Source organism: Sarcophilus harrisii, chromosome 3 (assembly GCF_902635505.1).
Source record: "Sarcophilus harrisii chromosome 3, mSarHar1.11, whole genome shotgun sequence".
Taxonomy (NCBI): Eukaryota; Metazoa; Chordata; class Mammalia; order Dasyuromorphia; family Dasyuridae; genus Sarcophilus; species Sarcophilus harrisii.
Window position 1 is genome coordinate 401280826 of NC_045428.1, and position 25790 is coordinate 401306615.

At 39.2% G+C, this 25790-nt stretch overlaps 2 protein-coding genes across 5 annotated transcripts in view; both read right to left on the reverse strand.

The window, feature by feature from the left end:
- Positions 1 to 303: 303 nt before the first annotated feature.
- Positions 304 to 4018, reverse strand: DLX1 (distal-less homeobox 1). The gene is made up of 3 exons (XM_003763956.2): positions 3333 to 4018; positions 2497 to 2696; positions 304 to 1045 (listed from the first exon to the last, which is right to left on the reverse strand). Exons 1-3 carry the CDS (start codon positions 3643 to 3645, stop codon positions 791 to 793), a joined length of 768 nt encoding a protein of 255 aa, XP_003764004.1. The 5' UTR covers positions 3646 to 4018; the 3' UTR covers positions 304 to 790.
- Positions 4019 to 4666: 648 nt separating this feature from the next.
- The window catches only part of METAP1D (methionyl aminopeptidase type 1D, mitochondrial), a 99374-nt gene continuing 78250 nt past the window's right edge, over positions 4667 to 25790 (reverse strand). For 2 of the 4 annotated variants that reach the window (XM_012544810.3, XM_023499285.2), the window contains exons 5-10: positions 25342 to 25384; positions 21389 to 21552; positions 13291 to 13388; positions 11302 to 11349; positions 10322 to 10400; positions 9684 to 10190 (exon numbers count right to left, since the gene is read on the reverse strand). In XM_012544810.3, coding sequence (XP_012400264.3) covers positions 10112 to 10190; positions 10322 to 10400; positions 11302 to 11349; positions 13291 to 13388; positions 21389 to 21552; positions 25342 to 25384 — 511 coding nt within the window. In that variant the 3' untranslated portion in view covers positions 9684 to 10111. Of the gene's footprint in view, positions 4744 to 9683; positions 10191 to 10321; positions 10401 to 11301; positions 11350 to 13290; positions 13389 to 21388; positions 21553 to 25341; positions 25385 to 25790 lie in introns of those variants that run through there. The other 2 variants (XR_004233088.1, XM_031960463.1) reach the window with 2 other exon arrangements.

Genomic DNA, 25790 nt, shown 5'->3' on the forward strand with positions numbered 1-25790 from the left:
AGTGTCTAGCACTCGGATAGTGGTAGTTTAAGTCAATTTGTCAATAAATAAATTCCCTTCCCCTCCCTTTCCTCCCATCCCACCCCAGCAAACTACACATATGGATAGGGAGGGCACAGGAGAATGTCCGAATTTTTTTTTTCCCAAACTATTACAAGGAGGGGAAAATTAAGAGGAAAGAGGTACTCCCCTTCCGTGCTCTCATTGCCATTAAAGAGGCTGTAAAGGTGGGAAGAACAAATGAAATGACCTATATCTGATCAGGGCACAGAGACTGAGAGAAAGAAGACGAGGAGACAGACAGGACAGAAAAGAGCGTGTTTCTACAAACATTATTTTGTTTTGTTTTCTGATCGCCCCACAAAGCTGAGGGTCGAATTGTCTCCCTGCTCCTAGGCTGTCCTCCGGGTGATCTAACAGAGCTCAGAGGCAGCTTTCTCAGCTGTCAGCACTTGGGAAACAACCCCGCATCACAACTGCGCTCGTTTGCGGCATGCCAGAATTTGGAGCGCCATCCAACCGAAGGCTCTCTCCGATCTGAAGAGGTCCAGAGCACTCTGTGGTCTGCCTGGAGACTGGTGCTTAGTAATGGTGGTTGGTGGTAGTGGTGGTTTGCATCCTTTATTTATGTTTTCCCTTCCTTGGCTCTCCCCTTCTTCTCCTCTGGACCCATAGTGCGTGTCAACCGGGGGTGGGCTGGACGGGGCTGGGCTGGGGAGACAAATGGGGACCCGGGTACTGGGTGGGGAGAGGTTGCAGAAAGGAAGCTGGGTTGGTTTGTTTTTGTAAATCACATGAGCTGAGGTTGCTGCATAGCTTCTTGATGGGCTGAAGGATACCACGACGTGTAGCTCGGAATGTAGGTGCCCGCGTTGCCAGTGGAGCTCTTACTGGAAGAGCTACTGGTGTTCCAGCCCGGGGGGACTGGAGGAGAGCTGGCGGACAGAGCCCTGCCGTTCGCCAGGGCGCTGCTCTCAAGGGCTGCCCCTCCCTGCTTCATCAGTTTCTTGAATTTGGAACGCTTGTTCTGGAACCAGATTTTAACCTGCAAAACCAAATACCACAGACGTGACTTGGGGCGAGAGTATGGGTGAAACTGCGCTTAAAGAAGAAATTTCATGACTAGGGAGGATGAGGAAAAAGAAGCGAAGGGAAAGGGGAAAGAGGAACGTAGAAAGAAAAGTCCGGCCTTTCCTGCAAAGACTAGGAAAGTGACTTTAGTCCAGAAGGCAGCGGCGCTTGTATTGAGAATAGAAGGAGATTCTCCGCATCTAATCCCTCCGCATTAACTTTTAATGATGAAACCAGTGACAAGTCGGTAGGGCTAAGCAGAGGAAAAGAGGGAACACACAGCGAGCACTAGGTCCAGGGGGCGCGGCTGTGAATGGCAGCCACTGCTGAGAGCGAACGGCTTTTTTTTAAGAGAGAGAGAACAAGTTTTAAGGGAGCAAAAATGGTATGTGCGTGTGTCGGGAGAGGGTGTTGCTGAGGAAAGTCGGAGAGGAAAAGAGAGAGAAATCGAAGAAAAGAAAGAATAAAAGTATTTTCCTGCCTAAGGCAGAGCCAAGAACTGATCTCACGACTTTTCCATTATTTGTCGACTACAAGATACTGAGAATCCATAAACATCTCTTCGAATTTCAATTAAAGCAATCGTTTAGAAAATAAAAAATAAAAAACAAAATGTGTGGAAAGTGCAGAAACTGTTTTAGGAAATTTATTTCGAATGCACGGCGTTCTCGTCTCACTGCTTTCTTTGCCCGGGGTGAGTTGGCTGAGAAGATGGTATTACGTTTGACATTTCTCTGGGCTCAAACCAATCATTGCTTTTGTGTTTGTTTGCTCCCCCCACCCCCACCCCACCCCACCCCGCTCCAAATACCGGCCCGGGACATTCAAAACCAAGAATATCCCTAAATGACAGAACTGCTGAGAGAAAGAATGCTTGCTGTTTCTCTCAGAGAAAATCTAAAATATGGCTAAACAAAGTTATGCTGCTCCCCTATTAGGATTGTGTTAATTGTGTAGGATTGTGCCCTCGGGGTGAGGAGGAAAGTTCCCCCACTCCCACCAACAAAAAACGGGAGAGAAAGAGGAGGAGGAGGAGGACTAGGAAGAAAAGAATGGTGGCAGCGTCGTGATGCCAAAAGGCTGAGTGATTAGCAACGCACTTCAAAGCCAAAGAAGGGATTAGAACCCGTCTCGTCTCCATTGTTCCGGTTGTTCGGGCACGTGCGGCCCCAGAGCCCCCAAAACAAAACCCAGAGAGGAAATCCTGCGGCTTCAATGATCAGAGTGGCCAGGAATCAATGTACCGCAGAGGATCATTGGTAAAAGGGGAGCCAAGACAGAAAGAAAGAGAGGGGGGTGATATATAATATAGCATTATATGTTTTGTATTCTATGTGTATGTGTACATGGGAGAGAAAAAAAAAAGCAAAGAGGGATGAAAAGAGGCCTATATGAATGGTAGGAAAGGAGGATTCTCTCTTGTACCTGTGTCTGCGTGAGTCCCAGTGAGGCTGCGAGCTCCGCTCTTTCCGGCAGAGCTAGGTACTGAGTTTGCTGGAACCTCCTGTTCAAAGCCTGCAACTGCAAACTGGAATAAATAGTCCTGGGTTTGCGAATTTTTTTCCCCTTCCCATTGAAACGAACTTCCCCTCCTTCTACCACGGTGCTTTTCTCCGAGTCTGCTCCTGGAATAACAGCAAAGAAGAGGGGCAATCATTAATAGTAATAATGGTGATGGTAGTGGTAATGGTGATAATCACAATGATAATTAATAACAAGCAAAGAGAAGAACAGAAGCAGCAACGAGGTGGGGGGAGAAGTGGAGCAAGTGGGAAAGAGGTGGGGGGGAGGGAAAAAACGAGATCCAGTCCCTCTAACAAAGACTGGGGGGCTATTTCAGAAGCTTGGGTTCCTTCTCAGGGAAAGTTTGCTATTTTTACAGGCTGCAGTTTAGGTTTAATTACCCTTAATTGCATACATTGTTTATAGCGCTACGCAATAAATAATTACCAAGACTAATACGTGCACATCTGGGTTTCTGTTTTCCAGAGGGGCATTGTGTGCTCAGCACACGGAGCCGCCCAGAGACACAGCCAATTCGGGAGGACGAACGCTGGATGTATTCTTTTCTTGACGGTTATGAGTTTTAAATTTTTTCTTTGATAGGATATGGATGCATAGACTGATACCCGAAACCTCTCTTGCTCTCTCCCGCCCTCCCCCCTCCCTCTCCCTCTCCCTCTCCCTCTCTCTCTCTCCTCTCTCTTTCCTCACACCTCCTCCCCTCCCCTTCCTCCCTGTGGAAAGCCAAGTGCACATACCTGTCTCCTCTAACCGGGTTTGAGTCAGGCTGGAGCTGTTGGGATAGGATTGCACTGAACTGATGTAGGGATTAGACGAGTGGCTGCTGACGGAGTTGACATAGGGGTAGCCCAGCGGTCTGGAGAAGGATGACGCCGTGCTGTAGGAGCTGTCGGGTTGCGAATGGCCAGCAGAATGTAAACAGTGCATGGAATAGTGTCCATGGGACATGGGAGAAGGAGACATTTGCTGGCTGGGCGGCCCAAACTCCATAAAGACAGCCTTGCCCGACACGGGGCTGTTGAGGCTTTCTGGCATAGTAGTCATGGTCATTTCTTCTCGCTGGGTCTGGGTGTGGGTCTCTCTCCTCTGCTTTCCTTTTTGGGGTCTCTGTGTTTCTCAGGACAGGAAGGAACCCAATTTAAGCGGAACAGGGATTTTCACTTTCCATTCATAAGAAAATGGAGTTTGTCTCTTTGAAAAGTCTAAGCATGATGCTGCCGAGCTCCCCAAACTCGCCTCAAAGCTTTGACTCAGCCAAGGTCATGAATATTCATGAGCTGGCGGATCTGATTGGTCCGCCGTCTTGCATAATCGCCTGGGATTGGTCCGAGGTGCTTTGGCTCGGCTGGACTAGAGGGAGCGAAGCAAGCAGGACTTGGGAGAGATGCGTCCCCGCGCCCCTGCGAGTGAACATCTGCAATAGAGCAACACTACGGGGCTCACAATGCGGCGGCGACAGGCGCCAGAGCGGAGAGAGTTTACAACCCCTCCAATGCTCCCCCCTCTAACTTCTTTACCCCCTCTTTTTCTTCTTCCTCCTCCCTCAAAGCGTCTTCTTCCCAAGAAGCCAACCAGCAACTTCCCCCCCCTCCCAGCCAGCCCGCCCCCCTCACTGGGGGACCCCGGGTGCTACGGCTTGCAGCAGCCGCTACGCTTGCACAACCTCCTCCACCTCCTCTGGTCCTCTGGGCCCCCAGCCTAAAGGGGAGGACGGAATGGGGGGCAGCCTGCAGTCTCCTGACTGACCTCACTACTTCCCCAATTCGCGCTTCCCCTGGACCGCAACATCTTGGGCGCCACTCATAGACTTCTCTGGGACTAAGTGCCTAGCAGAGAGCCGGAGGGAAAAGCGCCTCCTTCCACTCTAATCACGCTTATTTCTTTCTCCAGTCTCTTGTTGCCCCTTCTAATGCATCTATTTCTCCCCCTGTTTTCCGCTTTTTCTCCCCTCCCCAAGCGGTTCACCTTCCCCCTTTCTTGGTGACCCTTCCCCCCCCCCCCCCCCCACTTCTCCTCCCAATCCAAGACACACACACAATTGCTCACTCCACCGGCGCTCCTCCGCTCACCAGGAACAGCTCGCATCTCTCCAGCCTCGGCTCCTCGGGTGCGCTGAGGTTGTGGTTGATCTGATTAGAATGCCGCTCCCTATGAGAGAAGTGGACCCCACGCTTTTCCTCCCAGGAAAAGAGTTCGCATCCCCTCTTCTCTCCCCCCCCCCCCAATACATACACACTCTTTAGCCTCCTTCCTTTCTTTTCCTTTATCCCGCTCCACCGCCGCCTTTCTCCTCCCTTTCCCACCTCATTCCCTTTCCCTTATGGGCTTGGTGGCGAAGGGCTAGTTTTCAGCGCGCCAGGGGAGCAGCCAGAAAACAGAGCTTGGGCTGAATCAGCAGGGGCCAGAGAAAGCTGAATGGTGGCTGGAGGGTGGAATTTCTTCGTCTCTCTGAGGAGGGGTTGTTAAAGTAAAGGGTGTTGTTACCTGTGCGAAGGGGGAGCGCTCTCCCGCACGCAAAAACAGTGAACAAATTGGTGTAAATCGGCACATGTCCGTGTGCGGACACAGGTCTCCATTTATTCCCAGCTATCTTCCACATGTATAGGGCTCGCTCGGCCTCCAAAAGTCGGTTAGAAACCCAAATGAACTGGGGCGGGGGTGGGGGATATGGGTGGAGAAAGGTGTAGCAAGATAATAGCTAAGACCCCGTACTGCTGCCCAGGATGTGGTCCCGGACTAGGATTTCTAGGAGAGGAGGTGAAAATGGAAACTAGGTGGACAGGAGAGTGGGTGGCTAGTGAAAGTGAGAAGGCCCTCCAGTCCGGCTCCGAAGCCTAAGACACAGACAACAACACGCACCTTCCCCCTGCAGCAAACCATACGCCACAAAAATACACACACACTCACACAAAACAACTGGCGCAGAGTCGCAGGCATGCTGACAACGTTGGGCTGCAGGATCCCAATCCCGCCAACCCCACGGTGAATCCCAAATTACTTTGTTAGATAATTAGAAAGTGTTGATAATTATTTCTTTCATAATTTAGTGGTGTGACGGTAACAGGGAAATGATCTTGTGAAAGTTCACACGTGCAGATGTATTAGTTACTGATTCATTTGATTAAATGCTAGTCTCAAGTGCTCTGATCCACAGCTGAAGGCGGCCCCATTAGCATAACACTGATGTTTAATTTTCATACGCATAATTAGCCATATATTTAACACTAATAGCAACATGCAGCCTTTCAGCGTTAAACAGCCTGGGATTTGATCTGGCCTGAGCTGAACCTTCTCCGTTACACCTTAGCCTGTCTAGGGTGCGCAGTTATCACAGGACCAAATCTATGTAATCAAGCACATTTTGGCAAAGAGAGAACACCAATAAAAATGAACATTCAAAACAAATTACATTGGTGATGTCGTTACAGATATTAGTGGAGGGGGCTTCTCTCTTTTTTAACTTCTGCAGCAGCGGCTGCAGTCGCCGCTGTTGCTGCTGCTGTCGGAATTTTTCTCTCTGGGTTTAGGACACTGGGCTGGGGGCAGAAATATGTCGGGAAGCGTGGTTGGAGCAAAAATAAAAACAAGGAGGAGGGGGGGGAGAAATCTTCCAAACCAATAATGGGTTTGCTAACGTTAAAAAGATTTTTTTTTTTTAATCTCTGAACCACACGGTGATGCTTTGTAGCAAGAACCAGCTAATGACTGCAACCTGACAGCTCCCGGAGCCTGTGGGTTCTTCCTGATTTAGTTAGTAGTTACTCTCGTGATTTTAATTGCTCCTTCCTAGAGCTTGTTTCACGCTTGTTTTGGGGTGGGCCCGGTAAAAGTTCATTTCTCTGCCCCAACCGCGGATCAGTGGTGGTAGTGGTAACGAGATGGGGAATGATGCCTGCCATTCCCCCCAGCATGAACTCCGCTCTGGCAATCAGGTCTCCCCTGCGTGCTGCCTTCCTGAGCCGTGGCCATGTAAGTGATCACTTAAGGCGGGTTCGTTTTCGGGAAGAAGCAGGGGTTGGGGGCCCCCAAAGCAGGAGGAGATTTGGAATAAGGAAGGGGGTTACTGAGACACTAAGATGAAAGCATGACAATAGACAAACTGAAGTGATTTGTTTAAGGAGAGATTTATTAAGAAAGCTGTCCGAGAGATAGAAAGGAACAGGCAAGAACGTGAACCTAACTAGCAAAAGCAGGTCAAGGATCCTTTTGAATTACTCTTATTTGCATCTGGACAAGGAACTAAAGGCAGAGAACTACAGTCAGCATTATGGTTTGCAAATGTGATGCCTTAGACTGATTCCGTGTAAACAAAGCCAACTCAAAATCCTTTCAGCTGTGGGCTGGTTCAATATGGGAAAAAAAATCCTAACCAGATTACCTTTATACTGTAATGCCTAATTTTTCGGCAAATTGTGGGAGTGCTTATGTATGAATGTGCTTATCTGGAGTACCTCTGCATTTATTTACACCTAGAAAGAGACGTATCCGTGTATACATCTGAGTAGAGGCAGCGGACAGTAAGACCTGGTATACTGCACAGACTCAGTTATCTTATCGAGCTATTTCTCCCCTTCCCCCCGCTCCCGGTTGTCACCAACTTCGCAAGATTTTATCTATCATCCATAAACCTTAAAAGAACAATCCCTCTTCCCATTCTCTTACCCACTGAGCGTAACACCTGTTCTAAAATGCCTAGATTTGCCAGGTCTCTGCATGTCAAAACTTTGATAGGACAGACAGTCCCTTTCCTCCAGAGTTTCACAAATAATGAAGTCGAACTTGTTTTGAAATTCACCAAGAAACAGTAAAGATATCTTTGCAGAAAGTTGTGGCTTTGTGTGTGACTATATCCAGATGTAAAGTGAAATAATTTCAAAAGGATTTAAAGTTGGTCCTAACAATTATTTGTAGGATGGTGATTAACAAAAGGAAATACTTTTCAAATGTTCGTATTAATTTGAATCTGAAAGTTCATTCTACTATACAGAATGTAGTTGGGTTAAATTATTTTTGTTTGTTTGAGGTTTATTTTTGGGTTTGGGGATGTGTATGTATTTGAATCGGTCATATATGTTTTTCAAACTTTAGCAAAACCTTTATAATTAGGATTATAAATGTAGATCATAAATATAATCACCTCCTTATAATTGCTACATAAACAGCTTGTTACCACAGCAGTTGGTAGAATCCTGCAGTCCTAATAAAAATGATTCTCAGATAACCCCAGAGTTCAATAGATCCTAAACCGAGATGTCGGACTAATCTCCAGCAATCCGATTATCCTTTGAAGAAAGAGAAATCATTCTTTTGGCAAGCGTCCCCGAACATCGAAATGGCCCTGGTGCTCTTAGGAGACTGCATTGTTCTGTGCCACCCCAGGAGCGTTCTAACCCTTCTCCATTTCCTTGTTACAGTCCTGGTTGTCGGAACTCTGGGTCAGCCTCCTGCAAATTCTTTACTGCACTTTTGTTAAACTTCAAACTCCTCGACTTTTTCCAACTCTTTCCTAGCCAGAATACCAAATAAAACTGTGAACAGGCCGCCTCTAAAGAGGCAGCCTCTTGTCCATAGAATTTATTTGTATCCATGGTTTCAGACAACCAAAATGTGCTTGTACCAGGGTTTGAAATGCAGAGGGAAATCATATATCCAGGTAACAATGCAACTGCCTCCTTGAAAAGGGGATGTTTTCAATGGGCAGCATACCTCTCATTTGTCTCTCATACCCTTCCCAGTCTACTAAGTCTGAATTTGCTAGAAAACGGGATCTTCTACCGATTCCACTTTACATGGCTGCAACATCAGTATTAGTTACTGTCTTTCCTATCAAAGTTGCAGCCATGCAAGGCAAAATACACACACACACACACTTTTGTTTATCAAATTTTTTTAGAAAAAAGTATATGCATTTCTCTTATTTTAAAAAAAGATTCCTTCCCTCCCTACCCCCCCCCCCCATTGGACTCCCAATTGGTGTGTTAAGTTCAAGGCCTCTAAGTCCCACAAGAAGACTGGTGGAATCTGGATAGCTGGTGAGAAGGGGACAAGGAAAAACTTTTGGATTTGGAGGTTTGGTTTTCTAAGACATCAGGCCTTTAAAAGGATACAAGGTCTGTACAAAGGGAGTCCGTGAAGTGAGAGATTAGTCCCTTAAGACAAAGCAAAAGTCAAACCCAATAGCCACCATCCGCCTAATTTCCACCCGATCCCCCACCTCCAAACCAGCTTTTCAGATACCATCTAGCCCTTCCACCTTGCCAGAAACCCGTTAGCCCCGCCAGTCAGAAGTAATTTCATCACTCAAGAGACTGACACAGGAAGGGGTAACCCTTAGTCTGGGGAGTAGATGGTCTAGTTCGTGGTTTTATGGACAAACACACACACACACACATACACACATATATATAAAATGAGGCACTGCATCCTTCCCAGTAGCAATTTGGCTCGAATAGTTCGGGATAGGTTGTTTGTCCAAGTTTTTATTCCAAAGAAGTCCGAGTTCTGTTTGAATTTTGAATTCAAAGTTCTGCTCTTTTGGTAAGGGTGGACTTCGGCTAGGAGGGAGCAGGGGTCTTAGGCTCCTCAGGGCTACTCTGGGTACTTTTGTAGATCCTTCTTTAAGGGGACTGGGAAAAGGAAAGAAGTATTAAGTGGCAGCCGAGATAAATTCCTGCTTTAGAAGTCCTACTGAAATAGCTAGGCTTCATCCGCAGAGCCAAGGGAATCATTTGGAACAAACTCCTCCATTTATCAGGAGTTATTTTTTTCCCTTTCGAAATTTGGTTGACAAAAATAAACAAATCCCAATGAACCATAACCTAGCTCCACATAAAGCCGACCGATATACTGGACGACACTGGCAATAGGAAAAGTGGTAAGATTCTGTCACTTCCTTGGGTGAGAAGGGATTTTTCTTTTAAAAAAAAAAAAAAAAATCTCTTACCCAAGAAAATTCACAACTAGAAGTAATTTTTTTCTTATTGTGTGTACTCAAATATGTATTATTGTTGCTATTTTAAAAATTCAAACACTTCCACCTTACCCCAAACTATGGGGGGAAAATTGTTATTTGCAACACGGACACTATATTTTAGATAGAAAACCTTTTACTAGCGCAGATTCAATTCGAGGAAATGCTGGTTAATTACAAAGTAGAATGAACCTCCTTCAGGGAGTCCTCTCCTAACCAGGGGCTCGTCAGTTCCCCGTTTCTTTCCAATGGAATTTGAGACTGCAGACAGGAAAGTGTCAGACTGATTCCTTTTTATCCGGAATTAGGAGGGAGGAAGGCAAGTTCCGTGGAACCTGACACTCCTCAACCCTCTGAGGAGTGGTCTTCAAAACTTCCCACTATAATCCCTTCACCCAATAATCAAATTAGCTTTCAGAAGAATCTAGATACCAGGCTGTTCTTTCTCCTGGATTTGTCTTAACTGTGTCTTCTTTAAAAACTCTCCAAATGGATTTCTAAGCCTTTTAGAGGATCGCCGTCCCCATCAACTCCTGGATGCAGCTCTTAAGGTTCTTCAAGCAGTTTGGTGAGGATTTCAGCTCCTCCAGATGTAATTACGATGGTATGTTCAAACTGCGCTGATCTGAAATACACATTTAACAATTAGGAAGTAGTTATGTAGGTTAGCAGCAGTGAGACCTTACCCCAAAAATTCTGGTTGAAAGCTGGAGAATTTGAAATAAAACAAAGAAGTGAAAGGATCGAGTTAAACACCTTTTATTATCTGTAGAGACCACAGTCCATTCATCCTCCAGAACCTTAAATTCAGGGGATCCCTCCACGATAATTGGCTCTGTAATGGGGAAAAAAAATTACTTTATTGACCTCATCAAATCCTTGTCAAACACTGTTCAGGTTCATTATCAAAAGATTTATAAAAAGGTTTATCTTGCAAGTACTTCCCCACTACCTCATGTTGTCATCTTGTAAGGTTTCTTTAATTGAAGTTTTGCTTTCACATTAAACTACCAACTAAACAGTGGGAAGAAGAAACATTAAGGCATTTAAACATGTATGAAGTTACCCGTTTCATTTTTTTTAGAGGGCATTTTAATCAAGCCTTAATTAAGACCCTGTGGATAATCACCACCAAAACGCAGGCCCCTCTTATACACATCAAACAGTTTAAAAATATTTGAATTTTTAAAATATGCTCAAAATGTTCATTAATCAGTAAAATAACAATTTTCTTATTTTCCTCTAATTGCTTTGCCATTAAGTCACACTTAGGGGGAAAAACAGTACTTTTCTATAACTGTGCATGGGTGAGAGATCTAACAGTTATTAAACAAGCAGAAAACACATTGACATAAGGCATTTGTGGCCATGGAGAAAGAAAAAAATGAGAGAGCAGACACAAGCTATCCAAGGGTTAAGGAAAAAAAACAAAGGTTACAAACACTTCATACTCATAACACAACACTGGAAAGGGACTTAGATATTCGACGGCTCCCGTTTCCAAAACGGGCTGGGAAAATGTCAATGAGAAATATGGGTCTCAAAGCAATTGGATTTAACAAGATTTACTAAGGAAGAGCCTTCTCTCTTTAGGTAGATGGGTGGCTTTGCTCCGGCCAGTCAGTTGCCTCCAGGCGCAATGGAGGTAGAGCAGACAGACAGTCGCTTATATGACATGCAGAAGAAAACCCGTGAGGAGCGAGGTCTGGGACTTCGAGTGTGCGGTGGAGACTAACCTATAGTAAATGCCATCCCCTCTTCCATCAACAAATCACTGTCGTTTGCTACAAAAGAAAAAGCATAGGGAGGGAGAGGGAAGAGTGAGAGAAAGAGAAACATAATTAGGAATTTAGGCCACTTACTCAAAAAGCTACATTACACGTGTGTATCCAAAAACATTTATTTTGTTTGGAGGGGAATTTAAATTTAGAAGATTGAAAGAATCTGTTGAAATGTTGAGAAAAAATATCCTTCAAAGTAAACTCACCTCCAAAGACACAGCTATCGACCAGGCCTAAGGCCCAGTCCCACCCAAGACCCAGGACAAATCTAGAAGTTTTAGGGTTATAGGAAAGAGAATAGTTTGGCTTAGGTAAACTTGAAACCGACTTCCATTCCAGTGTCAAGTTCAACCTCTCTTGGAAGGCCCCTAAACCCCACCTGCACTGTATCTTTACCCCCATTTCCCTACCAGCCAAAGAAAGATACAAAGTGAATCTGTGGTGAAAGAAGGGGAGGGGAGAAAAAACACCTCGACAAAAGTTGGCTCCAGCCAAAGAGCGGAGTGGGGATGGGCAGAGTCTATCAGGATTTCCAATAGCGAGGGTGGGGTGGAGAATGAAGCAGGGAATGACCCATGTGGTCATCACCTTGAGAAATAATGATTTCCAGGTGTTGGCTGAGGGAAGGCTGAGTTGGAGAGTGATATTGTGGGGGACTTCTCAACAGCAGCAGCAGGAGGACTTTGGGGACACCTAGCCAGGGAATCTCCATAGCCTTTTTGCTACTCAGCTCCCTTCTACAAATCTCAGATACTGGATATGTGAGTTAGGGCTCTGTTGCAGGGTGCAATTAAGGAGAAAGAAACTCAGTGCTTGGCCAAGTGTGGATTCTGAACTACTCGGTTACACTAGCACAATTTCTTCCAGATGGTTAACTCCAGTAAATTGATCTGAAAGGCTATCTTTTAAAAAAAAAATCACAATACAGTACCAAGGTACTATAACTTTCTCCCCCACATTACTCTGCCCTTCCATGAGAAGTTGTGGGTAGAGAGCTGTCCCTGGATGGTTTAAGGTAGGGTATTTGGTGGATGTAGAAATCCCTTAAAGATTGAGGGAGGGGAGGCTCCTTGATGCTCACAGGTGATTTGGGGGGAAAGGGAAGGCTACCTTGATGCCCACATGTGATTTCCTCATCCTCCCCAGTGCCCTAAGTCTAGGCAAATCAATCTCAAGGCCAGAACTTTCTTTTTGTGTATGTGAATTCTTTTATAACTATACCCATATATTTCCCACCCCTACTTCTGCTCCCACCCTTTACACCTATCAGTCTTACCCAAAACACTACTTCCTTTCCTCACTCCCACTTCCCTCAACATAACTCTTCTCCTTACTACCACTCCCTTTCATCCCTGCTACATTGGAGGGCACACACTACCTACCGGCAGTGAGAAGCAAGGGGTGATAGAGGAACATGAGGGAGGGAGGAGTAGAGAGGTGGGTTACAACCTAGAACTCACTAAAGAGGTAGGTACATGCTGCTAAATACATCAGCTGTCAGCACTGTGTAGGATGTAATGAAGTTTAACCACAACAGTCAGCAGTTTGAAAAGGGGGAAGAAAAAGAAAAACAGAAAACAGTCATATGAGCATGCTGGGATATTGATGTAGTAGAGTTTTGTTTTTATCATGAGTAACTTTTTAAAAGAAAAATATTCCCCTCTGCCTTCTATCCAAGCACTCTTCAGGAGAAACATAAAGCAAAAAATAAATCTTATTTTAAGATTGAAAAACTGCAGAGAACTACTCCAGTAACATAATGTGATGTTAAGAGTAAGTGGGGTTTTATGGGTGTGCAGTTTGGGGTTTTGGTGGTATTTGTTTTTTGTTTTTTTCAAGTTAAAAGATGTTAAAGTGGATTGTCTGTAGGTCCATAGCTTCTGGGGCAAAATGGTCTTACAACACTCCTATTCTGCTAAGTTTCCCCCAAGTTAATTTGCTTACCATGATGCCAAATTTCTGGGTGTCCATGAAAGTAGGATCCTATTCCATGCCCAACAAAGTGAGGACAGACTTGCAATCCATTTTCACGGGTTATTCGACTTTAAAAGTAACCAAACATGAGATGTATTATTTTTACAGATGTGGAGAGCAATCATTTCAATGCAGATTCTTGTCAAACATGGTCACTTAGAAAATCTTCTGAAGTTTAAAAAAATAACCATATTCATTAGTCAGATAATAACATTAATGCTGCTTCAGTATACTTGAATAAATTTAACTCCCTGCCTTGTTTGGAAAGTAGAAACACACACACATATACACAAACCATAGGCACTATAGTTTGTTCCCCACTATTTAATTCAGCATAGCTTTAAATGAGGCTTATTTTAACTTCTAAGCATTTGTAATATATCTAGATATTGAATGCATATATTGGTTATGCAGATAGAATTCAGAACACAAAAATCTACATTCCTTTTGTCTGGGATTCACTAAAAGACTACATAAGTCACTGCCGGTTGAAGAAAACAAATAAAAAGAAATATAAATTGGAAAATGTTTTGACTCTTTACCTGCCTGATTCTTTTCATTCTAATCTCTTTCCAAGAATTATATATTTTGCAAAGAGGCAGGTCATATCTAGTCAAATCTTTTTTTGTCAGTATTCTCATAAACATACCCACACCATGTGATCACCTGGGAACTCTATTTGGTCTTATATCATTTACAAAACTAATAGAAAATACATAATCATAGAATATATTAAGCCAAACAGTACTGTTCATTGAAGATGAGTAGCTTACACACATGTATATGCTTTAGACTGCATTTACTTTAGACTAAGTATATGATCTGCATTCAAACCAAAAAAAAAAAAAAAAAAACCTTCATCTAAAAGGGTGAAAAGCCATGTTTTTAAATCAAATGGACACACTTATTTCTGTGAGTACTGGAAAGATAAGTACTTATACACCTTCCATTAACTACTTATATTTTCATGCTGATGAAGGGCTTTGTGGCACATTCAGAACATTTACTCTGCATGAATCATGTCCAGAGGATTTAGAGGCACTACAATTATAGTCCTTGCTAGTGCCATGGGACAAAGACCCAAATCAAAGTTTCAAATGAACTCTTGGTGTTGTCTTATCATACAAATAGTGCTTTTGAGCTAGAATCTTCATATCTTTGGCAAAATCACTGTCTCAAGATATTTTCATCCTTCATCTTCTGACTTTTCTTTAAGACACTGAGTTAGACTCAAAGTTTCTTAATCATCTATTCTGAAGTCACTGTGGCTATTTTACTAGTTATGCAATTCTTTTGGACCTTTTCTCTCATTCAAGTATAATTTTATTTCAAGAGATAACAAGAAGAATATAAGGTAGAACTTACAGCATGCGGCCAAAGGCTTATGAAAACTTTATAAGCTTTACTGTATGTTTTATATTTTACATTTTGGTCAAATAAGCCTTAACACAATTAAAAATTTTTTCCAACACTGGTTTGCAAAAGTATTAAGTCACTGCTAAATATAAAGAGAGGGAGGAGAGAGATTGTAAAAACTAATATGAGGACCAAATATTTTAAAACAAATACACTTTATTGGAATTCAGATATTGTGGTCAGGCCCCTACTAACACATCTCAGTGAGAGTAACTGTCCTTGACAAAGCATTCTTCATTTTGCAGATAAAAAAAAAAACAAAGAAGCTGAGAGGAGTTTTCCTGTTGGACAGGGAAATATTTGCTGTTGTTTTTCAGTAGTATCTACCTTTTGATTCCATTTGGGATTTTCTTAGCAAAGATACTAGAGTGGTTTACCATTTTCTTCTCCAGCTCATTTTACAGACAAGGAAACGGAAGTAAATAGGATTAAATGACTTGATCAGGATCATATAGTTAGTATCTGAGGCCACATTTGAATTCAGGAAAATGAGTATTCCTTGATTTTAGGCCTGGCACTCTATCCATTATAGCACCACCTAGCTGTGCAATATAGCCCTGAAGATGTTAACCTGGGACTCTCCAACTTTTCTGATTCCAAAATCAGGGTTTTCCCTACTACATCATGAAATACAATAGGTTTTAGTGGCTAATGTTCTGTATTTGCAGTTGGGAAATCTGGTCTGTATCTGATCTCGGATTATTAGCTATATAATCATGAACCCATCATTCAACTTCTGTATGTTACAGTTTCCTCATCTGTAAAATGGGGATAATAATAATGGAACTACTCCTCTCAAAAGGTGGTAGTGAGCAAAGTTCTCTAAAACCTTAAGTTAAAGCATTGTAGAAATATGAGTGATTCTACCTTTAAGTATATATTTTCTAGTAAGATGTATTAGAAGGGATGATCCCTTCCTCTCACAGTCTGACATTATTTTGTATTTTCTGGCATACATCTTCTATTTAGTTATCTGTTGTTTTCTTCTAGTAATAAGGTAAAACTCTCTAAGCACAGGATTTCTTCCCCCTGTTTTGATTCGATTTTATTTTGGTCTTTGTATTCACATGATCTAGCAAAAGGCCTGATACATAAGAAAGGCTTAATAAATTTCTGTTACATTATGGTATTTTTTCTCCACTACTCTTCTTATCCCTCTCCTCTCCCCTAACACAAGAACAAAACCTGATGGTTCAGGGCCTCGAATGCTTGGCTTGCAACACTTCCAAATTTTAAGAATGTATTACAAAGAAAAAAAAGAAAAAAGAGTTGAGTCAAGTATGTTCATTTCTGAAGAAGCAGCATGTGCATTGTGAAATAGTCTTTGAGCTATCTTCTGCTGTTCATAAGAGATGGTAGGCATACCTAACTGGCCAAACCATTCTGAGTTTATCTTTGTATAACAATTCATCCTTTTGATTCTACTAGAATGTTTAGTTCTAGCATTATCACAGAATATAAGCATCATGGATTCCTGAGGCCAACGGAATACAAAGATGAATGGAAAGAGAAAGAACAGAATACCATCTACTCTGCCTCATCCCCAGGGACTATTAATTGGAGGGGGGCATAGTATATGCTTCTGAGGGATTGGGATTTAGTATTTATATTTAGTATTTCTATTCAGTTCCTGGAGACAAAGGGAAAAAAAATAACCTTAACAACATGAGATGAGTGTTTAAAATGACTACCTCCAACTATCTGAAAATACTTACTAATAGATCATGTGGCTATTTGCTTTTTTTTTTTTTTTTTTTTTTGGTAATTTAGAAACCTCACATACACAGACAATATAGGGGTTATACATGGAGAATCTCATTCATATTAGCACTAAAACAAATTATGTAACCCTGTTTGGCAATGGAAAGATCCAGTGTGTGAGTGTACTCCTTTTAACCAGTTTATTCAGAATGAAGATGGCAATGCTAACAACACTGAGATGGAAAATTAGGTGCAATTGCTTTGTGGTACCAGAAGTGGCAGTGCCAGGACTTATTTCAATGCAAGGATGCTTCTCTTGCCCTGGACAGTGAAGTATCACATCTATTACACTACCGATGGAAGTCTGCCTTTGTTGAATTTAAGCTGTCAGCACAAGCTTTCCCATAGTTATTTTCTCTGATTTAAAAGAAAATGGGGACGGGAAAATATTACCTATGTACTTGGAAGGATAATTTCTATCAAAATATTCTGAGCAAAAAATAATTTGATATTCTTCATATAGACTATTGAAGGATGGGGGTGAGGATAAAGAAAAGGATCAGATAAAATAGGGCTTTATACATTTTATTCTTTAAATTTATTTTAAATTAAATACATGTTACATATATTGGATTTAACATATATTTTTACCATGTTTAACATATATTGGAATATTTGCCATTTAGGGGAGGGCGTGGGGGAAGGGGGAGGAATTGGAACACAGGATTTTGCAAGGGCTAATGTTGAAGAATTGTCCATGCATGTGTTTTGAAAAATAAAAAGCTTTAATAAAATAAATAGATAAATTAAATAAATGTTACTGTGTCATATTTTAAAAGTTAGCTTCTAGCTTTAAATGTCTCACTAGAAGAATTTTATCTCTAGTGAGAAATATCTCACTAGAAGAAGAATGATAATTTTCTTTAGTCTAATTCTCTTTGAAAAGTATTCATAGTCAACTAAAATGGTGTTTCCTGGGGGTAGGGTTGAGAAGTATGGCTAGGCTTATTTAATAGCTTTCATTTACACTTTTAAGATTGCAAATGCATTTTCCAAATGGATGAAGAATAATAAATGTATGTTTATACTCTTTCCAGGAAAAAAAAAAAGAATTCATGTGGTTATAGATTTAATGAATTTTTCTCATAAGCTAACAGACAATACTAACCCCCATACTGATCAAGGTTTTTCATTTATATATGTTTTTGAAATATTTGACAATACCTGATTTGGTAAGTTACAGAATACCACCTGAAAATTTTAAAATACTTTTATATTAAGTATTTTTGTTTTTGACTAAAGGAATGTACAGGTCCAGGGGGCCCTTTAATAACAAGTAATGTTTAAGTATAATTAGTAATATTTTTGAAAACCGACAATTGTTTTTTGAAAGAATAGTACCTTTTTTGTTTCAAACTGGAACACAAATTACTGTATTTTTCTTACAATACTGCTGAACTTTTATTTGAGGTTTTCTGTTTCTGAAAAGCAGACATGATGGATTGAAATAAAAGATAATTTATTGCAATGCTTACTTTCAAGTGCAGAGAGAAGCAGTGTAATTGTAATTTACAGTAGCTGTCAAGGAAAATCTATCACAGATGACATTAAAATGACTTATTTTGCCTGAGCCAGTTATTGTTTAAATGTGCATAATCTCATAGAAACAGATTATTTTTAAAAATCTGCTTTATATTGTTCTAAATTAATATCAAAACATATACTTATGAGTTAAACATTTAAAAACCATTTATTGAGACTTTGATCATGGAATTTACACCTATGACTATGAATTATTTTTACTGAACTGTAAAATATTTGGAATGCACAAAACTGTATCTTTACAACATTCTTAGAAATACAAGTCTATCTACAAATGATAACATTTTCAAGCAAGTTGTTGAGGGCAATGAGTTAGTATTATTAATGTCTCTAACAAAGATATATTTGTCAATGTTTTCTTGTTTTATCCGTTAATACTAGAGAGTTATTATTCTACATTTCTCACAGAATTTCAAAGCTTATCCTAGTATTGAAGACTCTATGTATAACTTATAATATAGTTGTTAATAAAACAAATTCATGATCTTCAGGTAAATCATGGTATATATGGTCTGATCACTTGTGGAGGGGGAAGGGTATGCTAAAGATGAAGAATACCTTTTAGCAAGCCTGAGTTGAAAGGTTTGTAAATCTTCAGATTGTAATGGTTCCAAGTTCTTTTTTTGGCTATGGATGCTACCTGTTTTTAGCTGTACTGTTATTCTTGTTGTTTTAGCTGTTCTGTTATTCAATGTTGCTTGCATATGAAAAGGCAAAATAATAGCTATCCAAAAACTTACTTCAGGAAACCAGGGCAAACATTTATCAAAATAATTTTGGGGGGTTCTTCCCTAAATGGCACATATAATGCATTTAAATAATAAAAGTGTACTGAGGTAAAAGTAAAAAGTTCATCCTCTATTATTTTTCATATACTTTTGTGAATGTACTTGCAATGCTTGATGTGGTTTTCAAAGAAGCCTGGGCATGCAAATTCATAGTCTGAGAAAACTGACCTTTGCATCCAGAAAGCTAAAAATCCAATGTCACTTTCAATTCTACTCTTCCTTTTTTTTTTATATAGCTAGAATTAATGTAGTGAATATGTAATGAAATGCATTATCCTGCATGGAGATTTATCAGATTTTCCAATTGAATGCCATGCTTTGCTAGTGCTAGCTGGAGTTCACCTGCATGTTGGTGTGGCGTGTGGCTCTTTTTTGTAAAGAGTTAAGTCGTACACAAAAAAAGGGAACAAAGGTCAGCACCCAGCCGCCACTTGAATGTGAGATTTTTCTTTTTATTCCCCTTGATGTATACTAGGCTCTGTGTTATTAGTCTTAATGATGGAAAATTGTAGTGTTGATACAAATCTTTTTTTCAAAGTAGTAGGCGGGAGCTCCATTTGTTAGTAAGTTTTTTTGTGACTAAAAGCCACGGACAGTACATTTATGTAGCAGTAAAAGGCCTAGATGCTCTTTCCATAGCAGAGCTAATTATTCCTACTGTGACCTTACTGATCTACCCTGTTCCTAGTACATCTCATCTGCACGCCTGTTCCTCTGTGTAGATGGTGTCAGAGAATATGAAAAACCCTATAATGAAACCATTTTCATGATGGAGAAAGGCTACCGGAGTTGCACTTGCTACAAAGAGGCTCAATTATATGAGTAATTGTGATAATTTTCTACATTCATAGCCTTCAATGGGGAAAAAAGAATGAGAGCCACAAAGGAAAATTACTTTAACAAGAAAGTACAGAGAGTAAAAATGGAAGAAGAGACAAAAAGGGGGAAAAAATAACCAGAAAAAAAGTTTAAAAAATAGATCTGGAGGGAGGAATAGCAAGACAGGGAGAACAACAGAAATGCTCAAAAAGCCTATGTGCAGCTGTGTTGCACAATTAAATTGAATTTTTTTTTCTGCAGTTGATGAATGTGACTACTGCAAATGTGCCTCTGTAGTTAGCTATCATTTGTTGTTCCGTGACAGGAAAAGGATAATTACCTCTCAGAGAGAATCAAAGGCTGACATGCCCTTTAGACACAGCCATGAATGCAGAGCTCGATAGAATGCCTGAATAAGAATCTAGTGTTCTATGCCCCCTTCTACTGAAGAATAAATTTGGTTAAAATGCAAGAGTACCACCAGTAAATTTGTTGAACCCTAGGTGTTCACAAATATGAGGTGCATCTATCGACTCATCCCATTTGCAAAAATAAAACTGCATTTTGAATTCATTTCTATTATATTCATGGACAGTAAGATAGTGAGATATGCATTAAATTTCTTTTCCCAGTAGGGGTCTGATTCAACATTTCCTAGGCAAGAACAGAAAGACACTATCCTTTTTTTCCCAGGCTAGTTAGCCTATAATTTAAAACTGTCAAAAACACAATTTTGTTCAAAGTCTTCAATAAAAGCTTCTCAGATATAACCCAAAGAGATTTTACTAAAGTTTGATGTAGACTCTGTTACAATATTTTAAAATCTATAAATACATATAACTGATATCTTACCACTTTTTTCTTAAATCTTTGAAGGCTCACAAACAACAACAAAAAAAAAAGATAGCATCTTTCCAAGGTGACTAAGCCTTTCATGTTTTAGGCAAACAGAATATATTCAATAGTTTATATTAATGAGAAAAGCACTTTTAGAGACTACTAATGTGACCACCTTCAGTGAAATGTGATGCTTTTTAATGAAAACCAACCGTACATGCCCCATTTTGCAACATTTATGAAAAAAAAATCTAAAAATGGGTAATAGAAGCAGCTTGAATTTAGAAAAGAAAAACACACACAAAAACAAACCTTATGGATCTACTTCTCTAGAGTATTTGTGTAAACAAACAGTGATTCACAATAAAAATGGGTCTGTCTAAAAAAGAAGTTTTCCTTTTCAATAATTTGCTTAACCTCAGTTTTGAAAGGTAAGAAATTCTAGGATGAACATTTAGTTGTCTTTCCAATAAAGAGACCCATTTTGGTTAGAATCTTATTAATAATGAACCTTACTTTTTGCTTCCTCACCACTCCTCAGAGTGTTGGGACACGTACTGTTTTCTTAGTCAAATTAATTTAGTAAATTTTGCAATTTTATGCAAAAGGGAAATTATAAAACCAGAATGAACCTGCTCAGTAAAAACCAAAAGAGCCTTGTAGACATATTCTGTTTCCATAGTTGTCTTTGCTGACCTCAATGTAAGTTGCTTTTTAAAACCTTTTTTTTTTTTTTTTTTTTTTTAAACCCAGGGAACAACATTACAGCCTGGCAGTTCACATACTGATATCAGACTGAAATGATGGTTCTGAATCATAAAACATGTCATCAGTTTTATACCAAACCACCAATAACCTTTGTCCTACTTGCCAACCCTCCCTTTACTTGTCAGTATAAAGCTTACCTGATTGTGTTTCCAATTACAGAGAAGGGAGCCCCTGCTCTGCAAGCTGCAATTGCTTCATCTCTACATCTCCTGGCAACCTCCACTAACTTTTTACCATATTTATCCACATTGCCCACCAAAAATGTTTCAGAAGTATCGCCGTGGTAGCCATTGTAATAGACCTACAGGTAGAAATGTCAAGATGTTTTCTAGTTGTCAAATTCACTTTCTCAATAAAGTTATATTTTGAATGAATTATATATCTATTTTCATAGATTTATATGTCCCCAACTTCTTTCCTCTGACCACCCCCAACTCTCCAAGCAATGGTACATAAAATTTATCTGTAAAATATGGGATATGAAAATATTGGACCTCAATCAAATATTTTTAAAAATGAAATTAAATGGTGAAACTGCAAAATTTAAAATAAACAAGGGACTAATAATGTGCCAATATTTTAGCATTGTGATTAGTAATGGCATTTTAATATTTTGAATCCAATAAGGTCTGGTGAGTATAACAGTCTCATCCTCAAACACCATTTCGTAAAATTCTTTATCACCAATGAACAAAAAATTTGGCCCAGGGAGAGCACACACAAAAGATTATCAAACTAAGTAACATTCAATATATTGGAAATAATTAAAGATCTTTAATATAGTTAGGGTTTCCCATGTATTTCTTTGTATTTATTAATTCTACACTTTAGAAGTGAAGATATTATACCAGAAGAAATGAGAGAAATGCATCAGTGCCCTAACATACAACAGGAGAATTTAATGCCATTGTTTTATAGTTGGGAATATTTAAGAGTTTAATAATATTTTTTGGTGGGAATATTTAAGAGTTACATTATAATAGATTATAGTTTAATCTGGAAAATTTAGGGAATGATGTTTTCTGGTTAAATTAATAAAAAGAGAGTTATAGAATCACAGAACTTAAGGCTGCATGAAACTTTAGTGATTATCAAGTTTAATGCCTCCTTGTTATAGGTGTGAAAATTAAGGTCCAAGGTCACATATCCAATTACCCAGGATTGGAACATATGGAAATTAGAAGAGTGCTGCTGAACAACAAACCTAAACATTTTAATAGAGTAAAATATACTTACAACTAAAATGATGCTGAACATAATTTAATTGTTTTTTAGTAAATAAGAAGAAGTAAGAGTGCAGGGTGACCATCACTTTGAACATCAGAGATCACTTTCTATCACTGTTGGCAAGGAGGGTAGAGAGAAGAGTGGCTTATTTCTTTACCATTTCTCATATCTGGAGACCGTGCTTTGGAATAAATTCTTGATAACAACTTCTGTGTCATGTGTCTCCATTTTGAAAAAGCAAAATAAGGCATGTCTTAGTTCCATGTGCTTGATCTTTCTAGTTATGTGAAGCCTTCATTAATAATAAGACTTCAAGTTTATATAGTTTTCCACAGTATTCAACAGGTTTGAGTGCCTAGTAATGCAGTACGATTATAATCCTAATTTATAAATCAAGAAACTAAGATTCAGATTATATCACACAGCAAGTTAGTAGCAGAACTAGAAGAGAACACATATCCCCAACTGCTAATTTAATGCTCTTCCACATGGCATCTATATATTATGCCTTTCTATTTTTCAAAGTATTTTCATATCAATCTTCCAATTTAACAAAGAAAATACTTTGATAGAGTAGAATAAACAAAGAACTTATAATCAGAGAACCTAGATTCATGGCTTAATTCTAATGCTCACAAGTTAAGTGACACTGGGCAAGTCATTAAAATTCTCTCGACCTCAGTTTCTTCATTCATAAAATATGCTTCCTTTTTCATAGGGACATTAAAGGGAAAACATTTTATAATCCAAAAGTGCTATAGAAAAGTGAATAATTATTATTATGGAAAATTTTATAAAAGGGCAAGACTTCAATTTTATAATTCATTTTTTGACAATGGAAAGATTAAATGAGATAAATAAAATGCCTTCCAAGCACGTGGGAAATTTTATAAAGATGCTACTAAAGTCCATTACATCAAGTAGTAATGTATGCAGAAAAACATTTTAAAAATGATCAAGTAATTTTCATTTAGTATGAAATATTTTTCTCTGAAAGTATATAAGATCATTTTAAAAGAGAAAACATTTGAGGTAATAACAATATTTTAAACTCTACAATGACAACACTAAGTCCAATCATAGCTTCCATGTACAAAATATCTTTTATTTTGAATTTGATTTTTTGAATTTTAAAAGCTCAATTAAAAGAAGTAAGAAAAACCTATTCTTCCTTCTTGAACAGAAGGAACAAATCATAAGTTTCTTTTCTATGAAAAATGTATAAAGTCAGAGAATGTAATCCTCCAAACAAGTATCAGACTTCTCTGGATTTTTGGACACTTGGAATTTCTAACTTTGTTAAATGAGTTTTGTGAACCTGAAGACAACCAGATGCCAGAAACATTAAAATTTTTGAGTAAACATCCAAAAAAGGAGAGTATTCTTTCTTTGTTCAAAGAGAAACTAAGGATCATCTCCCTCAAAATATTCAGGATTTCTTTGGAGTAATTAAACAAATTAATAATCTCAAATCAGTTGATGGCTGAAGAAAGAGCCTATTAGGGAAAAAGAAGGTTTTATTCAAAGTATAATTTATAAAATACTTTTGAAAATACACTGCTTTGAATTGGGAAGAAATAGAATTAGATTTCAAATAAGTAGGAATATGGAACAAATCTTCAAGTACTCTAAACAGGATACAAACACTTTGTTAGAGGTTCAAATTCAGAATGAAAAACAGAATTAATTTCAAAACTAAGATATCTACTATAAAAGACTAACTGGCCATGCCTACACATAAATATTTCTGAGAGGGGAGGGAGACTGACAATTCAAATAGCTGGCTATTTTCAAAATAACTGATTTAATTCAGTCATACAAAAAGTCATACTAGTTGTACACCTGATTGAACTATTTTCCCCCTTTTCAAATGATTTTATATGTATGGACAGAACATAGCTATAGTCATTGTATTTCCCCATAAAATGAAAATGCATTTTGCTAGCTTTCTCAAATAATTACCAACTGGTTTTTATTATTTATTAAGACTCTGATGTATGTTATATATTGAAGGCAACAAAAATTTGAAGATCCCTTAAAAATAAGCCACCTTTTGAGCACATTGAACTGCAACAGCCCAGATAAATAAATCTATTTCTGAGAATAGTGAAAGGCTAAGAGAATTATAAAAGCTCTGTATTTCTATAATTGGAGTTCCTATGTTAGATGATTTAGCCTTGTTATTTAAAAGTACTCCTATTAACCATTTGGTGAAAACTTAAGTTCATGGGGATAACTGCTCTCTGCTTGTGAGCTTAGATAGAGTCCAAGACTCTTTATACCAGAAATGGAACACAACACTACCTTCGGAGATTTTAATAAATGTAGGGAACACTGCTAGCAAGAGAGTTGCTGTCCAAATAGACTGACATACACAGGCCAATGTAGCCTCTAATGACAGAGTAAGATAATGACAGGCCCCACTCAAAATCAGCAGGAAGAGGAAGATCAATCTTGGCAGAGTGAAGGAAAAATGCTGGCTTTCTTCATGTTAGCTCATCTCATACATATCTATCTTCAGCAGCTGCCCAGTACTGCGGCGCTCTGCATTAACTACACAGTGGATCAATAACAATTACACCTTCTCAAAAACATGACACATAGCAGGATTGGGTTGACATTTCACTTAGGCCAACATTGATCTCAGTGCATCTGATTCCAGCCCTAAATTCAAGTCAGGCCTGGGTCTCGTTGGAATAAACACAGAGTTAAAAACAAAAAAGGAAACCAGCTGCTTGCTCCTGGGTTTAGAAGTAAACACCACGTCCATCTGTGCATTCCACATTTTCAATCTACTCTTCTTCCTGTTGCTACCAGCAATTCTGAAGTTGATCAAAGACTATTTTTTATATGATTTACTCACCGTGACATCAATGTTGATAATATCTCCATCCTGAAGAGGTCGACTGAAACATAAACAGAAAAAAAAAAAAATAATGGTGATAGACAGGCTTCAATAAAAGAAGCATAAAAATAAACACCTAATGACTACCATCACAAAAACCAATGAAACACAAAGATAATTTGGAGTGGAGGAGGGAATAAATGGAATAACTAATCTTCAGCTCTTGCTACTTAAAAGAACAAGTATAAATCACATGGATTTTTGTAAGAAACATCTAATTCAAACTTATTGTCATTGTGTGAAAACTTTCTACTGCTCATCAAAAGATCCTACTTATTGGTGGCCTGATATTGCTTTGCATGCAGCCAAATCAAGGGATGATGGCCAATATTTGCATACATTCACATATTATCATTATCATCATTAGAACTTAAGATGATTAAAGGAATGTTTAATGTACAAATCTA